Source organism: Egretta garzetta, unplaced genomic scaffold, assembly GCF_000687185.1.
Source record: "Egretta garzetta isolate BGI_Z169 unplaced genomic scaffold, ASM68718v1 scaffold11, whole genome shotgun sequence".
NCBI classification, from domain to species: Eukaryota; Metazoa; Chordata; class Aves; order Pelecaniformes; family Ardeidae; genus Egretta; species Egretta garzetta.
This window is the reverse complement of record NW_009258621.1, coordinates 2,387,870-2,411,045: the sequence shown is the minus strand read 5'-3', so window position 1 is coordinate 2,411,045 and position 23,176 is coordinate 2,387,870. Positions and strand designations below refer to the sequence as shown.

General features: G+C 42.1%; 1 protein-coding gene across 1 annotated transcript in view; it reads right to left on the bottom strand.

Moving 5' to 3' along the window:
- Positions 1–9,113: 9,113 nt before the first annotated feature.
- Positions 9,114–23,176, bottom strand: part of MSH2 (mutS homolog 2) — a 50,215-nt gene continuing 36,152 nt past the window's right edge. The window contains exons 9-15 of the mRNA XM_035903654.1: positions 22,170–22,320; positions 20,558–20,655; positions 18,458–18,703; positions 16,768–16,972; positions 16,130–16,377; positions 12,505–12,677; positions 9,114–9,437 (exon numbers count right to left, since the gene is read on the bottom strand). Coding sequence (XP_035759547.1) covers positions 9,267–9,437; positions 12,505–12,677; positions 16,130–16,377; positions 16,768–16,972; positions 18,458–18,703; positions 20,558–20,655; positions 22,170–22,320 — 1,292 coding nt within the window. The 3' untranslated portion in view covers positions 9,114–9,266. The remainder of the gene's footprint in view (positions 9,438–12,504; positions 12,678–16,129; positions 16,378–16,767; positions 16,973–18,457; positions 18,704–20,557; positions 20,656–22,169; positions 22,321–23,176) is intronic.

Genomic DNA, 23,176 nt, shown 5'->3' with positions numbered 1-23,176 from the left:
TGGCACCTAAAAACTCACTTTCCTCCAGGCAGCTCAGCCCCAGCACAACCCTGTGCCAGCAGATAAAGCCAAGCTGGAAAGCAGTGAAACTGGTCAGCAGAAAACATAGCCAGTGTTGGCAAACCCCTTGGCTGGTGAGCTCTGCTGCAGAGGGGTCTCCCGGGCGTGGAGGGAGGAGCAGAGCTTGGGCAGAAGAAAACCATGCCCATCGTCCGTCCTCCCCCAGCAATGCAGCCCACCACAGGTGGTAGATGTGTGAAAATCAGCTCCTACAAGCCTGGGGAAAGAGATTCAAAAAGAAGGCGTTTCTTTGCGTCGTGCAGTGTGCATAGCTGGTCTGTTCCACTTGCACAACACATCTAGATGAAACACCACAGCCCCAGGACACAAGGGCTTCTTCGTTTCCATGTAACCAGCATTTGGTTATGTGACTGCTACAACATGCCACCCCCTCTGGCTCTGGGCAGAGCAGCAAGGGATCGGCAATGGATCATAGACTCATAGAATCATTTAGGTTGGAAAAGACCTTTGAGATCATCAAATCCAACCATTAATGTAACACTGCCATCCCATCATCCATACGTTTGTCAGAGCCGCGGCTGTGGTGTTCATTCCTGGCTTACAGCTCTGAAGCAGTGGAATTTGTTATATTCCAATAGGAGATCAATATGTAATTTAATTAAGACGGATGGTTTCAGGTTCTCTGTGCCTCTGTCAGGAGCTGCTGAGAGACCTGCTCTCCATGCACATCTGCTTGCAAGTGCCGTACCAGGAGCTCGCTCCTGCTCTCCGCCCCGTTTGGTCATACTGCTGCATTTACAGTATATTACAATGAGGATTTTTTTTAAGAATTCAAGAGGCCCGCGGCTGTGCATGCTTCATATGTTCATTTAATTACTGCTTTCCTTCTTTATTCTTCTCAATTGACCAAGAAGGTCTTGTCTAATGGGCCGAGCAAGAATGAGGCAAGAGTGAACAGCAGTTCCCATTAAGGGTCTCCAAACCGCAGCCAGGACCTAGGAGTTGTAACTCCCGTGTATTCACAGCAGTTCAATGTTGTGGGATGATGACTTTGAAGGCTGAAATTAAGCTACTTCCACACACCCCCAAGAGCACCCCGCTTTGTTTGCACATGTGGTACAGGCTGAAACTTCAGAACCACTCTGATGCGGACGTGTTCTCCCACAGCTACAGCCCCCCCATCGCACCTGAACCAAAAGATGTGCCCAAATATCTGTTGGGTTGAAGATTGGCTGAGTGCCAAGTCGATAGGAGGCTGATGCCAAGGACAGTGCTACACCCTGCCTTTGATCTCTGCATTTAGAAGAATAAAGCGAGAGACCTGACTGTTCCCTAAAGCGCCAGCTGCACCAGTTACCCCCAGTTCCCTTTGGTTTCCTGGGTGGGTGGGTTTGCTCCATCACTGCGATGCACCGAGTGCCCGCAGTCGCTACCACAGCTCACCCGCCCTGCGAGCAGGCCAGCTGCAGGCAGCCCAGTGGCTGCTGTGCCACATATTGGTGGCCAAAATCGTCCCTGGAGGGAGGCTCGCCAGGTGCCATGCCCGCAGCTCCCAGGGTGGGTGCAGCAGCTCTGGGGTTCGTACCAGGCACGCCTCACATGCCACCTTGTCCTCCTAGAAGGGCCAAAGAGTGAGATTTTAGGCATTATCTGCAAATGCCAGATTAGTGTACTGGTTACTGTACTCCCCCAAACCCCTCCTGTTCACATAAAACATCTTCGAGCAGCCTGACGCCTTACCTGATTTCCTTTGACAGGGAAAACAGGGAAAGAAAAATCCCAAGTGCATTCCTCAGGATGCACAAGAGGTACAGCAAAGTCTTGGATGGTTTTATTTTCCCTCATGTGCACAGAATAAATGAGCATCTAATCACTGATGGAGGCTGGTTCTCACTGCATGGCTGGAATCCCTTAAAAAAAAAAAAATCAGTAAAACTGAATTTTGCAATACTAATGGGCAAGATGTTCATCAGCTTCCAAAGTTCTCCTGTAAGAAAATTGCACTTTTATCTACAGACAAACTACACTTGAGAGAGAGAGATTAAACCACTGAGAACTACTAAGTGTACAAGAGCATTAGCATGGATCCATGGGCCAAATCAACAGCCAGTCTGATCTCAGGGAAAAAATTACTTCATGCAGCTCCTCCGATTCACACCGGATGAGCACATCTCTTACAAGAGAGATTACAGAGAGCTCATCCTGCGTCTCTCTACAGCACAAAGATAAACAGCCCTGCGGTTTTCTGGTAACCAGTGTTGCACCATAATAAATTGTGCTTGAAATCCAACCCCTGCAGCACAGAGAGAGGGGCTGCTGCGGGATTTCCCTTTTGCAAATGGATTTCCTTCCTGGGGTGGGGGGAAAGCCATTAAAAATGCTACCGTAGGTGAGAATGTATGCCAGGTGACTTGGAACAAGGCTTCGGTCTGCTAGAGCCAGTTTAGCCCTGCTCTACCTGCTGCTTTGCTGAACCACGAGTGGGCTTCGCTGTACCGGGGCAGGCAGGTCCAAGCTGGGGTCCCACAGGCGCTGCAGAGCACTGACCGCTCGTGCTTCAGCACTGGCAGCGTTTTGGGGAGGCCACGCTTCCCCTGCAGAAGACTGAGTATCTTAAGCAAGCTACCCACCCATGTAAGTGTTTTATAATGCTGGTGGTCCACAGCCTGCTTAGTAAGTGCTACTCATTTTCTGGGGAAACCTCAAACGTGTTTTTGGTCTCAGATGGTCTTTCATTTAAATGAAAGCTAATAACTAGACCAAAATGCCAGTGGCCAAAGGATCACTGAAACAGCATCTTCAAGAGACCTTGCAAAGAAAAGAGAACCTGTGCTGGGGGCCAGGGCTCCTACAGCAACTGGGGTGCCCCCAAATCGGACCAAAAGAAGCAACACCACGGAGTCAGTGCTACCGGAGTTACCCCTGGGCTGCAGCCACTCCTGCGGGCTCGGGCTTTCATGCCAGACCGGAGCAGCACAGAGCTGCCTGACAGCCAAGGCCTGCTGTGATTTGTTCCAGTTGTTTGGTTTTGCAGGGCTCAGGGTACTGTCCCAGCAACCAACACAAAATTAAGTAACTGCGCTGGCATCTCCCATGCTTTCTGCATGGAGAGAGGTGGAACTACGTGATTTGGTCCCTGGTTGCAGGTAGAGTAACGGGATACCTACTGCAGCCCCCCTCCCAAACCCTCTCTTACCCTCACTGATGTGTGTAACATATGGCATCCCTTGTGGCAAAGCTGCAAAGCCACCAAGGTCAGGACTTGCGTGAAAATGGTACCTTCAGTAGGTTCATGCACAGCTGGGGGGTTAGGAATTTGGTTTGGTTTTGTTTTTAAGCCCAGGGGGCTGCTTGAGTTTCCATGTGGATATCCATCCACAGAAAGAGGGAGCATCTCGCACAGCTTATGTGCACCTCCTTGTGTTCCCAGATCTAGATCACTAGCCTTTTGCACTTTAATTCACATGCTTTTATACAGCACACAGCATAAATTTGGCAGGCTTTTTTTTTTCCCTTTAATGTCATCAATCACTATTAGTGCCCGAGTGAATAGTTAGGCAGTATCCCAGTGTCCTTGAGTCAAAGATAAACGCCACAGCAGAATGAAGATAGGGGAGATGACCTACAGCAAACAGAAAGACAGCGTGACCTTGAAAAAATCTATTACTGCCCAAGGTGGAGAGAGGAGCAACCAGCTGTTATAGAAACTGAAACTCCTATGCTGCCTTCCCAGGTCACGGTGAAAAAGACTTAGTACAGCCAGAGCATCTGCGCTAAAATCAGTATCAGAATCATCTTGTTGATAGCTTTGGGGTTGAACATTGATATGAAGCATTAGCACATCAAAGAGTAAGGAAACTATTCGCCACTACACTGGGACCCTGAAAACCAAGGAGGGGACATTTAAGTCAGCAACAATCTACAGCAGAAAGATGTGAGGAAGAGTCACTGAAAGTATCCAGGGAGAAGAGCATTGCTTCTAAAGGGCATTTGCAGAGATCACCTAAAATCCGCAAGGCTCGCACTATGGTAACACGCCTCATCATTCCTTGGAAGGCTAAGGACCTTGTGATCACAGATACGTTTTTAGATCCCTTGGAGAGAGTTTGTTGTTGAAACCACAGGCCCTGGGGAGGAGGCACAGCACGTGGCCAGATTTGCTGGCCTTGCTCTAGCTCCCTGCAGCACCAGCCTGGGTGTGCCTGTGTGGGAACAGCAGGTCCCCATGCAGCTTGGGATGGGGTCGGGTGGGTGCAAAGTTTACTGGCTTGGACTTTCTGCTGTCAGAGGCATCACAGTGGTGTGGGAACAGCCATGCAAGGGGAACCAGCCCGCATGCTGAAAAGAACAACGGTCTCTGGTCTAAAGCCCACAGTGGTCTATCTTTCCCTGAAATTTTATACCACTTCTATGCATAAATATAAAGATGCAGGACAGGGGAAGACAAGATACTATTTCAAAATCTCAATGTGAAAATCCACGTGTCCCCTCAGGGCATAAACCAGCCACTTCAAGCAGGCGTAGATGCTCTTTAGGAGCACGCTGCCTAGCTAGCCACTGCTGCCAAGGTTCCTGCCTCCCCCACTGCATGGTCCAGGGTGGAGATGGGACCAGACAGCCAGCGTGATCTGCTACAGCCCTCCCTGCCCAGGCTAAATGTCTGCTGTTTGCCGTGGCACAGTGGGGCTCACTGCCAGAGCCCACATCAACGCACACAGGAATAGTAGTCTCCTTTCTGGGAAAAAAGGGGGGGGAAAAAAAAAAAAAAAAAAAAAGAAAAAGAAAAAAGATCAAATTGCAGAAGCCTCCCGTGCGAGTGCAGCACCCTGACAAGCGATGACTGTGCAGTATGCAGCAGGAGCAGGTGGATCAGCAGGGGAACCGTTCTCATAAGCACAGGCTATTTACTCTCAGCTTTTCCCTCGGCTCATGTTGTTTAGCACAGCTGTTTTCAGGTTTCCAACCATCCCTACAAGGACAGAACGATAACATCCGTATGGAAACTGCCATGAGCATCCAGCAGCTCAACCCAGGTGCCAAGGCACCTTTTTCCATGAGAGCAAAAAAAGCAAATACATTTTCCCACCTCTAGAAAAGTGCTACTCCCTCCAGCTGCTGGAGCAAACACAATCTGCCATCTACTTTACGGTATCGTTTCCTTTAGCTACAGCCACTGCTGCTGGTCTGGGCGGCAGGGGACACAGTGTCAGGAGGGTAAGTCCCAGTTGCCACTGGGAATGATCAGAAATTGCCACTTCCCTCTTCAACAGCAGAGGTTGCTCCCTCTCAACTTGGCTGGCGAAGCAGCACAAGCCATTAATGTCTCTGCCAGCCCTGCCAAACTGAGCTAGACTGGCTTTTAAGGAGGAGGCTCTTTTTTGCTTTAAACCTTAGTTGTAACCAGAACTGGGTTTAGGAGAGAATACGCACGCAGGAATGTATCTGTCCCTGTCCCATCCCATGCAAAGGATAAAAAGCATTGCTAAAGACACACAGACACTCTCTCTTTTGTAGCAATGCAAGGTGCTCCCTTGTGTGCAGACACCCAGCAGGAGTAAGGAAAGGAAAGGCTGCAAGGCTGGGAGAGGAACAAGAACATCCAAGATACGAGTGCAAACAAGGCCTTTTAAGCAAACAGGCAGCATCAAGAGCCACGTTCTACCTGTGAGGGTCGCAGCCAACTCACAGAGATGACAGCACCTCTCCCTCTGTCTTTTAAGGCTTCAGGCTCCTACGGCCACTTGTTCTCCTTGTTCCCAGGTCAGCAAGATACAAAGCATGCAATGCATGACCTCACGCTACTTTGGATGCAAAGCAGCAACTGCTCTCCCTTGATTTTTCAAATAAATCTGTCACACTGCAGAGTAGTAAGGCCAATTGTCACACGGTTTTGTAGCCACATAAATCTCCCAGCCTAGGTATTGGTCATATATTTGAAACTCATTAAATGCCATGAAAATCAGTTTAAACCGTCATCCTACCCTGGCACCAAATCAGATCAAACTGCTCACACAGTCCTAGACCTCAGCTGAGCTGCAAAGGCAGCATCCCCTCCAGCAGAGCAACGAGCGCTCACACAGGCTTCCTTAAATCTGGAGAGATTGGACCGTGAGCACTCCCACTTGCTTACAGAGTGGTTATGAACCCAGACCTGCTACATCCACTAAGAGCTTGCACAAAGTCATTATATTCAGCAAAGCCCAGGCCAGGAACGGGTCTGCTTCTCATGAGCAGGTATCCAGCAGTTGGTCAGAGGCTTGAAATTCTCCTCAAACCAGCTTCAGTGCATCTCGGTCATGTTCCTGCTGTTTCCGATTCCAAAGCTACCTCAGTTCCAGTGGGGTAGAGAGATACAGAGCCGCTATCGACTGCATTAGTATTTGAGATGAATTTTTACAGCTGCAAGGAGGAACTGGCAGAGCTGAGTCCCAGCGCTTGGCAGGCTGCTCTCCCTGGATTTATGAGCCGGATTCCCAAGTCCTCCAACCCTAAACTGGAGCCTGCTGACCTCCAAGCACCTCACCTGCTTTTAACCACAAGCCAAGAGGTAAACCCAGCATCTTCTCACCAGGCTGGCTACCAGGTGCTCCTGCAGACAAATAGGTTGCTCGAACTCCTGATCGCTAAGAGGTGGGTGGTAAAGCGATCAAAGGCAAAGAATTCCTTCAGTGTTTGATCACGTCTGCTTTTTTCTTTTACCCCACCCTAATGCAGTTTTCTTTATAAAGAGCCTTCCAGATGAACAGTAACAGCACAGACTAAAAAGACCACACCTGCAGTAAGCATTCAGCGCCAAGCTTCCTCTACTGAACGAGAAAAGAGAAACTTTGCATCTTTATTCAAGGTGACAGTAAGCGGCCTCACCACTCCTCAATAGCTACATTATTTTGTTCTGAAGCTTTGATAAACTTTGCGTCCTCGGCAGAGCTCTGAAATAACCAGACGAGTTCTGGAATTGCTCCTGTCTCACAGGTACGTTTCTGAACGAAAAGCTAAATTGGAACTGGCAAAAATAGCCACCCTCCTGCTCACATGAAATCACACTACCTGTAACCCAGTTTGCAAGCAGTACTGACATATGGAGACCAAACTCTGCCTGATCCTCTCTTGCGCGCGGCGCTGTGCAGCAGCGCGGGGGGGGGGGGGGGGCAAGTGCAGTGTAGAAGAGAAAATAGTTGAAAAGAGTAGTCTTCAAATCCCATTAACTTGCACCTTTCCCTCCTGTGAGTGTTGAAGGGCCTGAGAAAAGCTGAATCCTTTCTGTTGCAGATGCAGAACTCCTTTTCTGAGGCATAGAAAAGGTGCTGCCCCAGAGCTGGTCCAGTCAGGGTAGCCCATCGCTCCCGAGTAACACACGCGAGTACCGAGAGGCAAATCGGGTTACGCAGGAGCCGCTCTATCAGCCTCCAACTGCAACACAAAAAACCAAAAGCGGCCTTTCCTCAGCACACTACTGACATGCCGTACTGATGCACCACATCCAGAGCGGAAATTTTTATAATAAAAGCAAGAGGCACGGAATGAAACTAGGGATGGGGTTCAAAGCAAAAAGTGGTCCCACCTGCAGGCAGCAGTTCAGTGAGGAACTCCTTGGCTAAAAAAGCTGTCAAGCCTGAAAGTTCACATAGGGTCAAGAGGAAAACAGTGACATTTCCTGGAAGAGAAAACTGCCGACGGTTTTATGCCTCTCCTGATGGTTAGGGGCAGGAGACCAAGCGAGGGGCATCTTTGATCACACCACAGGTATCAGCATATGGAGGAAGAGGCTGTAAGTACCAGCCGTTCCAGGCCCTTACAAAAACTGTTTCTAGCAACAGTTAAAGCAGCTTGAGCCAATACAAATTGTGTGTTACTGCAGTATTTGAGCCTCTGAATTGATTCTCATTGCCTATTTTATGTACAATTCTGTATTTTTGATAGCTTGTGCTTAAACCAATTGAATTTGCAAAAACAGCTATATTTTTCATTGCTTTATGCAACAGATTTTTCCACTCACACACCTTTTCCAAATACAGCTACTGAATACACATGTCAACTGTGCTGTTTGTAAATGCAAGTCTATTTTTGTCCTTCTAAGTAGAACACATTCTGAATTAAAGACCAAAAAGGTGTTGTGCAGAACCCAAACCCCTCAAGCCTGTATTTCTTTCTGTTGAGAAGTGCATCTAGCATGCCCAAGTTCTAGTCTAACTACAAACAGCAAGTTGAACACCACACCTCTTTCATGCGTATTAGATGGAACGTTTAACAGCAGACCACAGCACCACGTTAATCCCCGACGCAGAGCTATAGCACAGCTTTAACAGCAGCACTGCCATCCCCAGCACACACCCACTGATGCAATCTCTGCACACAGCAAGAGTTTGCATGGCATCTTTTCCCATTAATCTTTCAGCACTGACAGTTTTAAATATAGGTGAAGCGTTCTAGAGCTACAATTTAAAATGGTAAATTTCAAGGAGAATATAAACTTGTATCTGCATGTCTCAGTGCGAGAAGTACAGTAGATAAAAATCAATGTGTTCTTTCTTCGTATACAGACCTCACAAATCACCACCAACTCCAAAGTTCCAGTTAAACTGTAACTTCACCCCCATCTCTGCTTACCTTACAAAACCCCCCAAAAATGCAATTTACCACCACTCGGGCACGAAGAGCAGGCCTGTAGTATACTTGACTTGCACATTACCATCCACACAGCAAATAAAAAAATCTGCCCCCCCGCCCAAGCACCACGCAGGTACACATGCAAAAATTTCATTCAAAACACTTAGATTAGATGTTTTTCTCTAATGAAGCACTAATATAGCATTACTAAAACTTCACTGAATTAGTTAAAATGTAATTGCATCATATAAAAAAGAATCATGGCACAGGACAAAGATTTTATGCATGCGCTGCTGCTTTCCAAGGCTGTGGCAGTTGTATGCCATCCGTGTTGTTATACTTTCTAGCACACTTTTCTGGTAAAATATTACACATTTTGCTTGTACAGTCAATAATTCTTTCAATACTGGAAAAGCATTTTATTGAAAACTTCTAAAAGGACACAATGACCACAACTGAAGTGGGAACCTGGCACAGAACACGCTCAGAATCTTTTACAAAATAATTACAATCCAAGAAAAAAAAAGCCTACATAAATCAGTAAGAGTGTCATAGAGTATAAAACCTACAAGACAAGAAAATGATAGTTCTTGCAATGTGAAACACACTTCAAGAGCTGTATCCTGTTCTCACACCTTTCATGATGTAACTTTTGTTCGGGAAATGATTTCATTCACAAAACCATTGTTCTTTGCCAACACATCGTTTCTCAGCTGTTTCAGCTTCATTTTGATGTCGTCTTCTGACATATCTGTCAGGGGCAATGCTTTCACTTGACAAAGAAAATCCTGAATTATCTTTTCACCTTCCTGAAATGGAGGTAGGAGAAGGAAAAGAAAACAGAAAGGATGTTTAGATTGCAAGCAGGATCCTTCCAAATTCTGCCAAAGATATAAAGTATTATTCAGCACCACAAACTTTTTGCAAGCAAAAACCACTGCTATTTTTTGCACTTGCTATCATGTTCTCAACATCAGAATGATCCAGTTATACTGGTATCAGGAGCTCTTTCCCCTTTCAATCCACAAGCAAAAAGCATCAGCTGATCAGCAGAAATACAGTATTTAACACTGAGAGCTCTCCTATATGTGTTCCACCTTTAATTCCAGTGTGCAACCACATTAGGTGAGGATTGCTAGCAATAATGGCATCCGAATGGCCACATTACCCAAACTAGTTACTTTTTGGAGGAATTGTAAATCAAAACCAGTGTTTCAATATGCAAAAGGAAAGAACAAATTGTAACCAAGCAACTGGAGAGTGGCCGTCACCAAGGAGAACAGATGATAATTAAGCTTTATGCATATGCTTTTACATAAACAGGCAAAGTGGAACTTCTAAACAATCTGAATTGAATAGCAAGAACAAACATTTCAATGAACAGTATTCAGGATCCCTGTATTAGAAACAATTTGCCCAGAATACAGAGTTTTGCCTAGTCCTCTGTATTTTGCATTGTAGAACCCTACTGCAAAGTTTTCTTAGATTTGTTTTATCATTTAGGACTAATGCAGTGTGTTTTCAGTGCAGAAGTCTCCAAAGGACTTGGAAATGTAATAGCACGCTTTTCCCTCTAAACATGGTGTTAACGAAGGCAAATTGCCTGTGAGAGATATCTAAAGCCATGCCATTCTATTGCCTAGAGATTTTATGAAATATTATGTATTACTGAAATATCCAAGAATAAAACATGATGCTGTGTTTGCCAGAAGTGTTTGCCACATCAATTTAATTTACAGCAATTTAAGACCACACAGCCAGATCCAACTAACCTGAAAAATACTTCACCATGGTACCTAGCAAGCTGGCAAAGGAAAGGTAATAGTGGAGCAACTGAGGTAGTTGGAGGGGGAACCTCCTGGCACTAAAAGGTGGGACAAACCAGAGATTGCTCATCCACAACATCAGATCCACTTACTGAGCCAGGAACAAATGCAGCTGTAGTGGGTTAACCCTGGCTGCATGCCGGGGCCCAGCAAAGCCGCTCTAAACTGAAAATAAGTAACAGGTAACACCCTCTGCCTAGAGCAAAGGCTTTTTAAATGTAGAAAGTGCTTTGGATATGGACTAACACTTTGCTGTGGTTTAGCAACTAAGCAGCACAGAGCCACTTGCTCACCTTCCCCCATCCCCAGTGGGATGGAGGAGAGAATTGGGGAAAAAAAGTAAAGCCCATGGGTTGAGATAAAGACAGTTTAATAGAACAGCAGAGGAAGAAATACTACTACTACTTGTACTACTACTAATAATAATAATAATAGACAAAATAATAGACAAAACAAGTGATGCACAAATGCAATTGCTCACCACCTGCTGACCAATGCCCAGCCCATCCCCAAGCAGTAATTGCTGTCCCCTGGCCAACTCCCCCCAGTTTATACACTGAGCATGATGCCATATGGTATGCTATACTCCTTTGGCCAGTTGGGGTCAACTGTCCTGGCTGTGCCACCTCCCAGCTTCTTGTGCACCTGGCAAAGCAGGGGAAGCTCAAAGTCCTTGACTAGAGTAAACACTACTTAGCAACAACTAAACCATCAGTGCGTTATCAATGTTATTCTTGTACTGAATCCAAAACAGCGCTATGCCAGTTACTAAGAAGAAAATCAACTCTGTCCCAGCTGAAACAAGGACACACTTTAAGGCTTCCATACACTTGAGTGTTACCAAGAATGCCACTGATGGAGGAGATAAATGAGTTGCAAGACAGCGAAGTTTCAAGCCAACTGCTGGGACGCAGAACTAAGATCTGTAAGCAGATTTATATGCATGCAGCAAGGAGGACCCAACTATTGGCAAAAACCAATGCAAGTCATAAGGCAACACGTGGATTTCCTAGGAGGCTGCAACAGCTGTCACTGTAAGGACTCTTAATCCAGCAACAAGATGACAGGCTATTCTGAAAAAGCTTCCTGCAAGCCACTGTTCTCCTTTATACTACCTGCTAATGAAGCTTCTTTTAAGAGAAAGTGAAGGAAGAAGAGAAAAAACAGTTCACTCAAATGGCTTTACACAACTGTATTATGCAACGTAGACACGATCAGATCTATGCTGAGATGTGGGTTTCCTCAACTTATTCTTGAAGCCTGCGCAAAGCCTAGAGCATTTTACTTCTCAGTTGAGTAGAGAGAACCAAGCTCAAGTTCTCACACATGAAATGGGAAGAACTTTATGACAGCACTAAATCAGACATTCCAGGTCCAAATTGCCATGTCCTTCAATACAATCAGCTTGTGAGACACATTAGTACTGATGGGGCATGGAAGGGCACAAAGGAGAGAGCTGCGTACTCAGCTTCGTTCTCTGATGTGAACCCATGTGAACATGTTCATGTTGAGCTTCAAGAAATCAGCACTAATGAGCTCTCAAGTAAGGGGGAGCAAAACCAGGCACAACCCACCTGCAGAGCTAAGAATAATCTAAATGACAATTAAAACAAAAGCTGTAACTTCAGTCCCAAGAAACACTGCATACAAAGTAGCCAACAAAAGTGATGAACACAAAGCTCTGGCTTGGTTCATGGCATAAAGAAAACCCCACAGGACAGCTAGAGACATGGTCCCTTCTGTGACTCCAGTTGTATGCCAACCATACTAACTGCTGATCATTATTCTTTAAGGAAAAAAAAGTTTCATTCTCATGACTACGTTTTTAGATAAAATTCTTGCCTATGTTAACTTGAAATTAATCTAAACCAAAACCCACTATCCTTGAACATCTCAATTCCTAATGAACTTCATAGCTAAAACATTTTGTTACAGAAAAATGATATTATAGTTTATTATCCTCAACGTTTGGGGGCATCTGAATTCTTAAACTATTTTGCTTGAGCTATTCCAGCTAAACAAATTAAAAAAAAAAATCCTGATAGCAAACCTCTCTTTCTCTGTAGAATTTCTTGGCTGGTGGTTCTCCTTCAGATTCCTTGGACTTGCCAATATTTTGAAACTCCTCCAGCTCCAATGCTTTCTCTCTTGCACTTTCTATCACATGTTTTGGGAAAGCCGCCAACTCTGCTACATGTATTCCAAAACTCTGGTCACAAACACCTGGATGCAGAGAAGAAAAAAAAAAAAACAAAACGGTAAAGAATTCTGAAGACATAATATGGCTACACAGAGATTATATGAATAAGCTTGTAATAGTTCTTTGTTCTGAAGAATTAAGTGCGTGATGCTGTCTGGTTCTCCCAACATTTTCTGATTTACCTTTTGGACTATGCATAATAAACACAGACTAAAGAATATCCTCATATTTAATTAAGCTCTCTTAGAGCAGTGATTGCAGAGCTTCAGGAAGAAAGGAAAAACTCTTCAGGCAGAAAGAATTTCCCTCTAGCACTTGAATGAAATTGAATAATGTACTTCAACACAGCCGGTAGAATATAGTAATTCACATTTTTTAAATATATATCTCTCATATTTTTTCTATGTTTATATGATATGTACATATATATATATTAAAAAAATATTAAAAATTTGCATTCTCAATCCTCCTTCTCCTTTGCAACAGTACCATGTAACTCCTCAGTCTCCAGGAGTCATCTTTAATTATATCAAAACCTTTCAACCTTAACTTTACACATACATGTTTATAACATTGGGTTGAAAAAGAAAAAACTTATGCAAAAGACATCCAATTTGAGACCAGGTATTTTAAGATTAAGATTTCATAAAGTTGTATGCATCTCATCTAACAGAGGCTTAAGCAGATAGATCCAAACTACTGTGCCTCTATGCTGAATAGCATAGGAAATGGATCAAATAAGAAGACACTGCATGTACAAAAAAAAAATGTGTATGACAAAAAATGGCAAAACTGATTTTAGAAAAATATGAAACCAGGCTTCTAGAGTTTTCACCAGGGCCAAAATGGGTGAGTTAATACAGGTTAAAAAAAAAAAGGGATGGGGGCGAAGAAAGAATTCACCCAACTATCTGGTGAACATAAGGGGGTTTTATCGTAAGAGTTGCTATTCCAAAGGATTTAGAAGGTAGAAGGTTTAGACCTAGTGTATATTACTTCCCTCCCCAACCTAGAGTACTCAAAATAAGGCACCGAAATAAAGATGGCTTCTCTGAAGATACTGTAGACTGCCAGCTCTCGCTGCATTGAAAACACTCGTAGTTTCAGTGTACGCTTGCAGCAATTTATGACTATACTTGTCTTCAGTTCCCATGCCATGCTAAGTCATATTTTAAGCATTGATTTGAGCAAGACATTCAGAGGGCTCTGAACCTTCACTTGGTGGGAGGAACTCAACATGTGCTGGAGAAGATGGCAAACGATGAAAGAACCACAGACTATGCCTCTCCACTGGAACAGGCTGGGTACCGGGGCCACAGCCCTTTAGACTAATACTCAGAAGCAAAGCCTGGGCATTGCATATGAGAAGTGCATGAAGAGAGAGAGGAAAACAGAGGCCATTTCCAAAGGATAAAGATCTCAAAAGACAAGGACACAGAGTTAAAAGAACAAGACTCTGGCAGCCAGAGATATTCTAACCAGCTTTAATAGACTCTGAATAAAGCCAGAGGAGAGCAGTACTCCTGGTCATGCTTTGATTCCCCTTGTTCAGAGCAGTCTCCTAGCTTTACAGAACAGTACCCGAAACCTAATTGCAAGATTATAGCCATAGGGGGATACAAATTTAGATGTGGTTATACAAGTAATCAAAGGGCAAGAAATGAAGTCATTTCATGGATTTAAAACCAGAAGATATGATTACAAAATAGTCAATTAGCAACGTCATAGGAGTAAAACGAGCATGGTACCACTTGAGTGAGGCTCAGATCAGGATATAATAAAAACACATTTACCAATTATCAAAAGACACTTAGTTGTGTGGTGATAGCCTGTGAAGATCATAAAAATTCTTTAAAAGCATAACAGTAAAATGTAATAATTGGGTTGTGTGGTGATAGCCTGTGAAGATCATAAAAAGCATAACAGTAAAATGTAATAATTGAATAGAATATTAGATTCATTTCAGAATATATGCCAAACGGAATGAACTGAAAAGTCCTAAATTGGCTAAAGAAATCAGGAAATATTGGAGAGAGTCCTAGGATAACAAATACTGAATATGCACTGATCATGAAAAGCAGAGTTACGAGGATGAACTAGGCAAGTGAAAGCAAGTACCTGGGACTGTGTCAACATTACAAAACAGCTTTTAAAATGAGGAATGAAGTTGAGCAATTGTACCTGTAAGATTAAAATCCTAAACTAAAAAGATGTAAGTAAATATCAGTCTCCAGGACTTGAGATACAAGATAAAGACTAGCTCCTTAGCCTTAACAAGGATGGATGATACTTCATAATTGTTCTAGTAAAGATAATAGCCTAACTCCTCAAATACTTATTCCTTATTTGAGACAAAACCACTCCATGAGGTCAGTTGTTGATCGGATCCAGTATAGCCCCAGTGTTCTAATAGCAACCATGTTCTATCCAAAGTGTCATCTAACTAATTCCTTCATGAGGTCAGTTGTTGATCGGATCCAGTATAGCCCTAACTAATTCCTTCCTTGTGGAACTCAGAAAAGGAAAATTAAGAGGTATTTTTAAGTGAAAACATAGCATAACAGCACTCTGCCCACATTTTAAATCAAAATCTCAGTCCAGAGATGGGCAATCTGACTGGAAAGCTCTTATGGGAGCAACAAAATCATTGTAGAGTTTACAGCTAAATTGGAATGCCATGAACAACCACACCTTGCAAGCCACAGTTACACAGCCCTGCGTTATTTAGCATAAATACAGGCTCCTGCTGAGGGGAGCAAGAACAAATGATTGGGGATAGAGAGAAGCAGGAGGAACCGCTTATTGCAGTTAATAGATTAAATTTATGCCCAATTTAAAATTGTCTAATTTAATACCAAAAGGAATAATTGGATTCACTACAGGATTTTAATAAAAACCATCTGACCTATCTTACGCTAACAGGCTATTTGTTGTTTTACTATGATGCCATTTGCTAAAAAACAAACTTATGATTTTTCCTATATCAAACTGCTGCATAAATTGGGCAACAACTTTCTTCAATGACTAAGCCTTATTACAATGAAACAGACATTATTAAAACCTGTCAGCACATAAAAGTTGCACTCATTTCTTATAAAAGAACGGTTTAAGGAACATGAAGTCTTTTCTATCAGCAGGTTAAAATGGCTGATTTAGGAAAATAGAAAATAACCTTTTGGAACCCTCCTCTCTGCTCTTTAAAAAGCAAACAGGGACCAACCTCAAAAGCATTGACTTGAGTGGCAGAAATAATTTAGAAGTCCTAACAAATAATCATCGACAACATCACCAGCTGTGTTCACGCTGGGACAGAGCTCCTGCCATACACACTCTCTATGGTCAGAGAAAAGCATGTCTATTATAAATCCTAAGCCTGGAGTATGACATTAAATGGCTTTTATGTTTTTTTCCATTAAGATTTCTTCCTCTCAGGGTGAAATAAAGTTCATCCTGTTCACCATTTACACAGTCTTACCTTCCTTGACACGATAAAGCATTGTCAGTGTGTCATCACTGGTCAGAGCAGTAACATGTAGGTTATTTACTGTTGGCACTTGGTCAGCAAGAGCTGTTAGTTCATGAAAATGTGTAGCAAACATACAGAAAGCATGGATTTTGCTAGCAATGTATTCTGAAATAGCCCATGCTAAGCCAAAGCCATCATAGGTAGAAGTTCCTCTTCCCAGCTCATCAATGATTATCAGGGAGTTTTCAGATGCTGTCCTAAAAACACAAGAACATTTTATAACGTTTGAGAACACCACAAATTTTGGATATTGGAGTACCACAAGTTCTGTTGTAGAGGCATAGCATAAAAGAGGCAAGACTTTTCCTATTTACGTAACAACACATGAATAAAGTGTACACACAGTGTCACACAGATCATTCCAAATTAGTTTCTTTGTCCCATTTAGACTTTGGCCTCCTTGTAGCAGCTCTGTATGACCATTGAAATAAAGAGCAGGCTACTTCAAGAACTTACAAGCCTGCTAAAAAGGACTTGAGATCCTCTACTGAGATCCTACATAAAAGGAAATCTTAAACACATCTTCCTTAGAGCACCTCCTTCCCCATCAGCCCCAGCCAACAAAATCAAATAAGCACAGGACTTACCTGAGGATTGAAGCAGTTTCTAACATTTCAGCCATGAAAGTAGACACGCCTTTCAGTTGACTGTCTCCAGCTCCCACCCGAGCCAGGATACAATCCACAATGGTTATTTCTGCCGAGTCGCACGGTACAAAACACCCAATTTGGGCCATAAGAACGATCACCCCTGTCTGTCGGATGTAGGTTGATTTCCCCCCCATGTTAGGGCCTAAAGAAGCAATTTTGCAAATGAATTAAAAAAAACATCTGTTACAATTCAGCAATTCTTTTAAAGGAGAACAGGCTCTAAATTAAAAGAAAGAATGTTGAAACTTACTATCCTCTTGCCAGAAATGAGTAGTGGACTTGTCTAACAGGGCCAACAAGTAGCTCCACTACTAATAAGGCTTGCTTGTATGTCTTACTGAATGCTGCTTTTTCAAAAGAAAGGTGATCAGAGAGCATTAGGGGCCTTCTTAAGTTTGGGGACTTTTCAGAAGTATAACTGTCATCTAAAACTAGTAAGCTTTAAATTAAAAGTCATCAGTATTGCTGCTTAAGAATGGAAATCATTTGCTTTCACCTCAAACAACAATTACAATTTGCCTGTAAAAATGAAATAGCTTAGTTACAGATCGGGTACAAGCTAATGGGCGATTTAAATTACAATCTAAAGGGATTCTGAATCAGCAAAACTAGACATTAATAAGTTAATTTTAAATGAAGTACAAATGAAATAAAAAGTATTTTCCAGAAAACTGATCATTAAAACCAATTCTACGCTTTTGCTAACCAGAAAAACAAGGGTGTTACCATGCATTTATTCAGATTTTTAGTTTTTCTTCTTGATTATGTTAGAGTGCTCATTAATCATTCCTTAATTTCAGATCTTTGCTACTCAGAATGTATGTCAAGGACATCTGGATGGAAATTAAAATTCAATTAAATGCATAAACACTAAAAATGTTTTCCTGTGTAGTAACATTCTCTTAATTACACCAGAGAATAGGGGAAAAAAAAGGGTACAGTCATTGAAACATTCTGTATTTAAAATCTACTTTAATACTAAACAAAGAAAACATTAACAAAGAGGCTGCTTAAAATTTTGCCTACGGAAGGTGCCTGCGTGGCTACAGTACAATTGATGCCTAGTGGAATTTTCCAAATCACTTAAGCAGGTTCAGGTTCTCCAGCTCCTGAGGTTGCCTGGCTTGTGGAGTTACATTCACTAAGGCAAAGAATACATACATTAAGGAAGGACTACTGCTCTCTGCTGCTTCCCAAATGACTACTTCTAAATTAGTGATCACCTTCTCCAAACAGTGCACTTGTAACTCCAACCATAACAACCAAGTCCATGACTATTAGTCTGGAAGATGAGAAATACGTCTGTGTGCATAAACATGTAGAATATCCACTATCAAAGGAAACATTTCACAGGAACGTTGTGGACACTTTCTTTTTTTTAATCAGTAAGGAACAATAGCTTACAAATACCCACCCTTCTTTTCCAGAGCTATACCATACAGAAAGATGAGTAACTTCCTAGCTGTTCCCCCTTTGACGATTAGAGAAATTGTTTTGTCAAGAGTTTTATTGGGTTGTTGGTTTGTTTGCTTGTTGTTGGTTTGGTTTTTAAAAGACATCATTATTGGAAATACTCGAGACATTTCAAACATAAATAACAAATGAAAAAGAGAACAGAAACATTTACCAGTAATAATGTGGAACATCTGCTTGCCCTTCTCAAATGTAACATCATTGGGGATGAAGGCCACCTCATCTTGCACTTCGATGCAAGGATGCCTGGCACCTTTCAGCACAATCCTTCCTTGTCCCTTTTCCAGAATGACAGGACGGACATACGGCACTGGTGCTCCGTTTGACACGTGAGCAAAACTGACAATTGCATCTAATTGAGCTATCACATCATTCATCGTCTGTATTGGTTCTGCATAACCTGTTTTTTATTAGAGAGACACACAAATTCAACACAGTTAGAAATTTCTTTTGTTCTTGCTGAAAAGATATCTTAAAGCCCATTTTGAGCCCATAAAATTAATTCATCTGCATTAAAAGTCAATTTCGTTCAAGATAGCAGTCACCTTCTATGAGAGTCTAAGATGTATCCTAATACTTTCATGCTTTGACTAGAAAGGGGGGCTTCTTCGGACTAAGAAAAGGAAGAGGTGAGGCCACGCTGATTGTTTTGCTTTAACATTAGACAAGAAACATCTTATCTTAGTACGGGAAAAGGCAAATGCTCACAATGGCAAGATGACAGGGAATCCAGTAAGTTTCCTTCCTCATCAATACACTGCGTTGTGATGCTCATGCAAGCAAAGACAATAGACACAGCACTGACAATTCAGACACAGCAACCATTTAAGTCTATGTGAATGATGGTATGGAGAGGCCTGTAAGGTACAGTGCCTGTGATACCAGACAACTAGACTAGATGGCCCAGCATTCCCAGTACCAGTTTTTAAGTTTTGGTGTTTGGGTTTTTTTCAGTGAAAAGGATGACGGACAGGAGTCTACAGAAGTAAACCATCCAACACCTGCAATGGGATGCATGTGTCAGAAGAGGTGAGCAGTGACCTGCAGAAAGAGTGCTACCTGCACAAAGTATATTTACTGTTCTAACAAGACCTCTTGAACTGGCTAGGTATTAAGAGCACTAAATCACCACCATTCAAGAATTACACACATAATCCAGATTTTTTCATTAAATTGCCTCCACTTGGGGAAGAAAAATGGTTTTTAGATACTCATACACCCTTGCAAATCTATGACTGCACACCACAGAAGCTTTAAGCAGCAGCAAAAGACTTTATTAAACATACTAGGTATTTATAGATGACATATTTAAGCTAATCCCGCTATATAGCACCCAATTAGCTTTCCACATAAATATACAAACCTTAGTATGCTAAACACAAAAAACCCCACCACTTGAAAATTACTAAGATACAAAAAAAACCCCCCACGTATAAGCAGCAGTATACTGGCAAACTCCTTATCGTAACAACAGGTCAAAGCTTATTAAGATTTCCACCTTAACTTAATACATACTCAAATATATTAATATGTCAGCTTAAAAAGTGTTTTTTTATCTTTAATACATTTACTCTTAGCTTAATATTCATTAGTGCTTTTCATTTTCCACTTCTCTCTTTCTAAGAACTAAAATTTGTTCTGCTGGAACTAGTGCCTTTTGGAGAAGCAATGTTTACAGAATCCTCCAGGCCAAATTCCCCAATATCTCTTCTCCTTTTGGTGAAGGACAGTAAACAATGTCGTGTAAGTAGGCAATCTTGGAGCAAAATATATGGAAATTAAGAAAATAATAATTTCTTTATTGTACTATATAAACAATGACTAACTTGATCTTATATTGCATACCCACATTCTTTCCTCACCATCCTTCACAGACCTCAGGTCCCATTCCCTCAGTTCTCTCTTGTCCTTTACCTCTTCTGCTTTCTACCTAGTCTGCCATTTGGGTGGAGATGTCCAGAGTCAGGGAGGTAGGTGGAGGATAGATGTGGCCTTTATGGGCATATTTTTGTTCCTTTTATGGGACTAGCATTTGCACACGCCCTATCACTGCACATTTGTAGCAATGCCAGGAAAGAGTCTCACCATGGAAGACAATACATTTCAAACTTTCAATAACTGTCTAAAAGCCAAACTTTTTCTCATTAATTCTTTGGGGAACGTTACGGTTCTTCTCTACAGAAGGACCTACAAAGTAACTGCAACTCCTCCCAGCATTGCACACCGTGATACACATCAACACTGATATATTCACCTGAAGCAATGTTAATGATTTCCTTAACAATTGCATCCTGAGCCTCTTCATACTCTTCTCTGTTCTTTATATATTCGTCATTGACGGAGCTCAGTTTGCTGTGAACAAAACCACAATATTTAGAAGCTGTGATGTTCTGTCTTCACTGCTACAACACCAAACTTCTGGCCTCCTCATCTATGAGTCAATACCAGTTGTCCCCACCTGTTTTAACAGCAAGGATCAGCACAAGGACCACAAAACAACCAATCTACGATTCATACACACCAGGATATCAGTAAGATTATGGGTACCCAGTGGACAAGAAGCTGAACACGAGCCAGCAATGTGCCCCTGAGGCAAAGAAGACCAAGCCCATACTAGCTGTACTAGCAAGAGCGTAGCCAGCATGTCAAAGGAAGTGATTCTTCCCTTCTGTTCAGCACTCGTAAGACCACATCTGCAGTGCTGTCTCCAGTTTTGTCTTCCCAGTGTAAGAGCGACGTTGAACCCGGAGCAGATGGTCACCACAGAGATTTGGAGCTGGAGCACATGGCATACAAGGACAGACAGAGATGCCTGCCCAGGCTGAGAAAAACTGAAGTCAGCCTGGAGAGGAGAGGCATCAGACTCTTCTTGAAGATGCACAGCAAAAGGATGAGATACAAAAAACCCAAGCTTCTGCAAGGAAAATTCTCATTAGATCCGATTAAGAAAGTTTTCACAAAGAGTGGTTCAGCACTGGAACTTGTGCCCCATCAGGTCTAAAGGATGCCTGGAAGATGGACACCTGGGCAAGGCCTTGAGCTACTTCATATAACTTTGAGATAGGATCTAATTTCCAAGGTGGCTCTGCTTTAGCAAGGGGTTAGACCAGTTAACCTCAAGAGATCGCTTTCAACCTAAGTTATTACCTGATTCTGCACATGCAACTTTCTACTTTGTTTGCTCTGTGTAAAAACAATGAAGTACAAGAAGAGAGACATCTGGTGACCGAGGTAGTCTTTTGCTCCTAAAATGCTCTAGAAGAACTAAAAATTCAACAAAAAGTATAGACTTTTTGCTTGGCTGACCTGTGACAGAACAGCTGTGACAAGGAGACACTAAACCAGCATCAAGCAATTAGCCTGAAGACTGACATTTTTAAATAGATTAGTCTATAGAACCACAGAATCAAAGTCCAATACATAGGACCAACAGAAATTACAACATGATTTGGAACAAAAAAAAAAGGTAATCACCAACAAAACTGCTGCACGTCATATTTGGTGATAAACATAAATAGCTCTTTTCCTATTGCAGCTTGTGAAAGTGTCTGTATAAACACTCACAGTGAATGCGGTTATTCTACTAGCTGCAGCTAAAACAGAGAAATTAGCCGAAGTCAAAGGACCAAAAATAGCTAACAGTTGGCAAGGTAAAGGGGGAATGCAGCTCTTAATAGAAACTGTATGACGACTGCTCCCTCATGCCAGTCTTGCTCAATATCTCAATCTCTAAGCCAATTATAAAAGGGTGAAAATTCAGCCATTCAAGATGTAGGTTTTAACAGTTTATCAGTGTAATTATAAAGAAAGGAACGATTTTGCTTCCTTCACAACAGGCTTGAAAAACTACCAAGATGATCTCATACCTGTTAGTAAATTTCACACCATTCTTCTGTGTATCAACTATTCCGTATTTTGAATTGTTACGGAGAACTTTTTCTTCCTTGCAAGTTATTCGAAAGTGATGTCCAAACTGTGAATTTGTCTCCAGTTTGATACTTTTGCCAGCTTCTAAACCTTTTAGATGAAAAGAAAAAAAAAAAAAAAAAAAAAAAAAAAAGAAGTAAACCATTGTATTATCAAACCCCCTGCAGCCTGTGCTACTTCTGCTCACTAATCCCCAGTTTGTATGATGTAGCCTCTCTTAGATACGCTATCCAGTATACCTGCTTTGGGTCTGTACCAGTATGAGAAATACCCAGACCTAACAGAAGTTTACTGATTCACTCTGCTCTTACTTTGATATGCTCTCAAACTGCAAATCAGGTTCACAATTAATGTATTACTACCTATTCTCCAGAAATGTGAAAAATGTTCACAGCACACTGCAAGAACATTTCTATACTGCTGCTGTAAGCACAGCACCTATAGTCTTGTGATCCTTTTACTAACACATAGTTCTGCTGGTGAGATTTCTCATTCCATCCCTACACAATCTTGTCTTTCCTCCTTTTCATCCAGATAGTTTGTTTACACTAAAAAAAAATTGAAGACTAAAAAATATGCAAGCCCTTAAAGATGTAACCTAAAATAACTATGGTGTTGCCAATTTTCCTTGCCATATTTGTATTAAAAATTGGGGTTTTTTTTAAGTTGCTGTTTGAATGCCTGATTCATCAGCTGCACATATAATTTTTTGCATAGAATAATAAATTCTTTAAATGTCCCGTTTGCTTACACATTGCATTTTGCAAAAAACTTCAAGTGAAAACTAGTATGTCCTGAATGGACACTCAGGAGAATGCACAGCGCAAAAAAAAAAGTTTCAATGCATGTTCTCAAAGGATGTAAAATAGAGCTAGGCTCAGCCAAGAGTTAGATGAGTTACAGTTCTACAAAATTAATTCTGCATTATCTTACAACACATGATAAT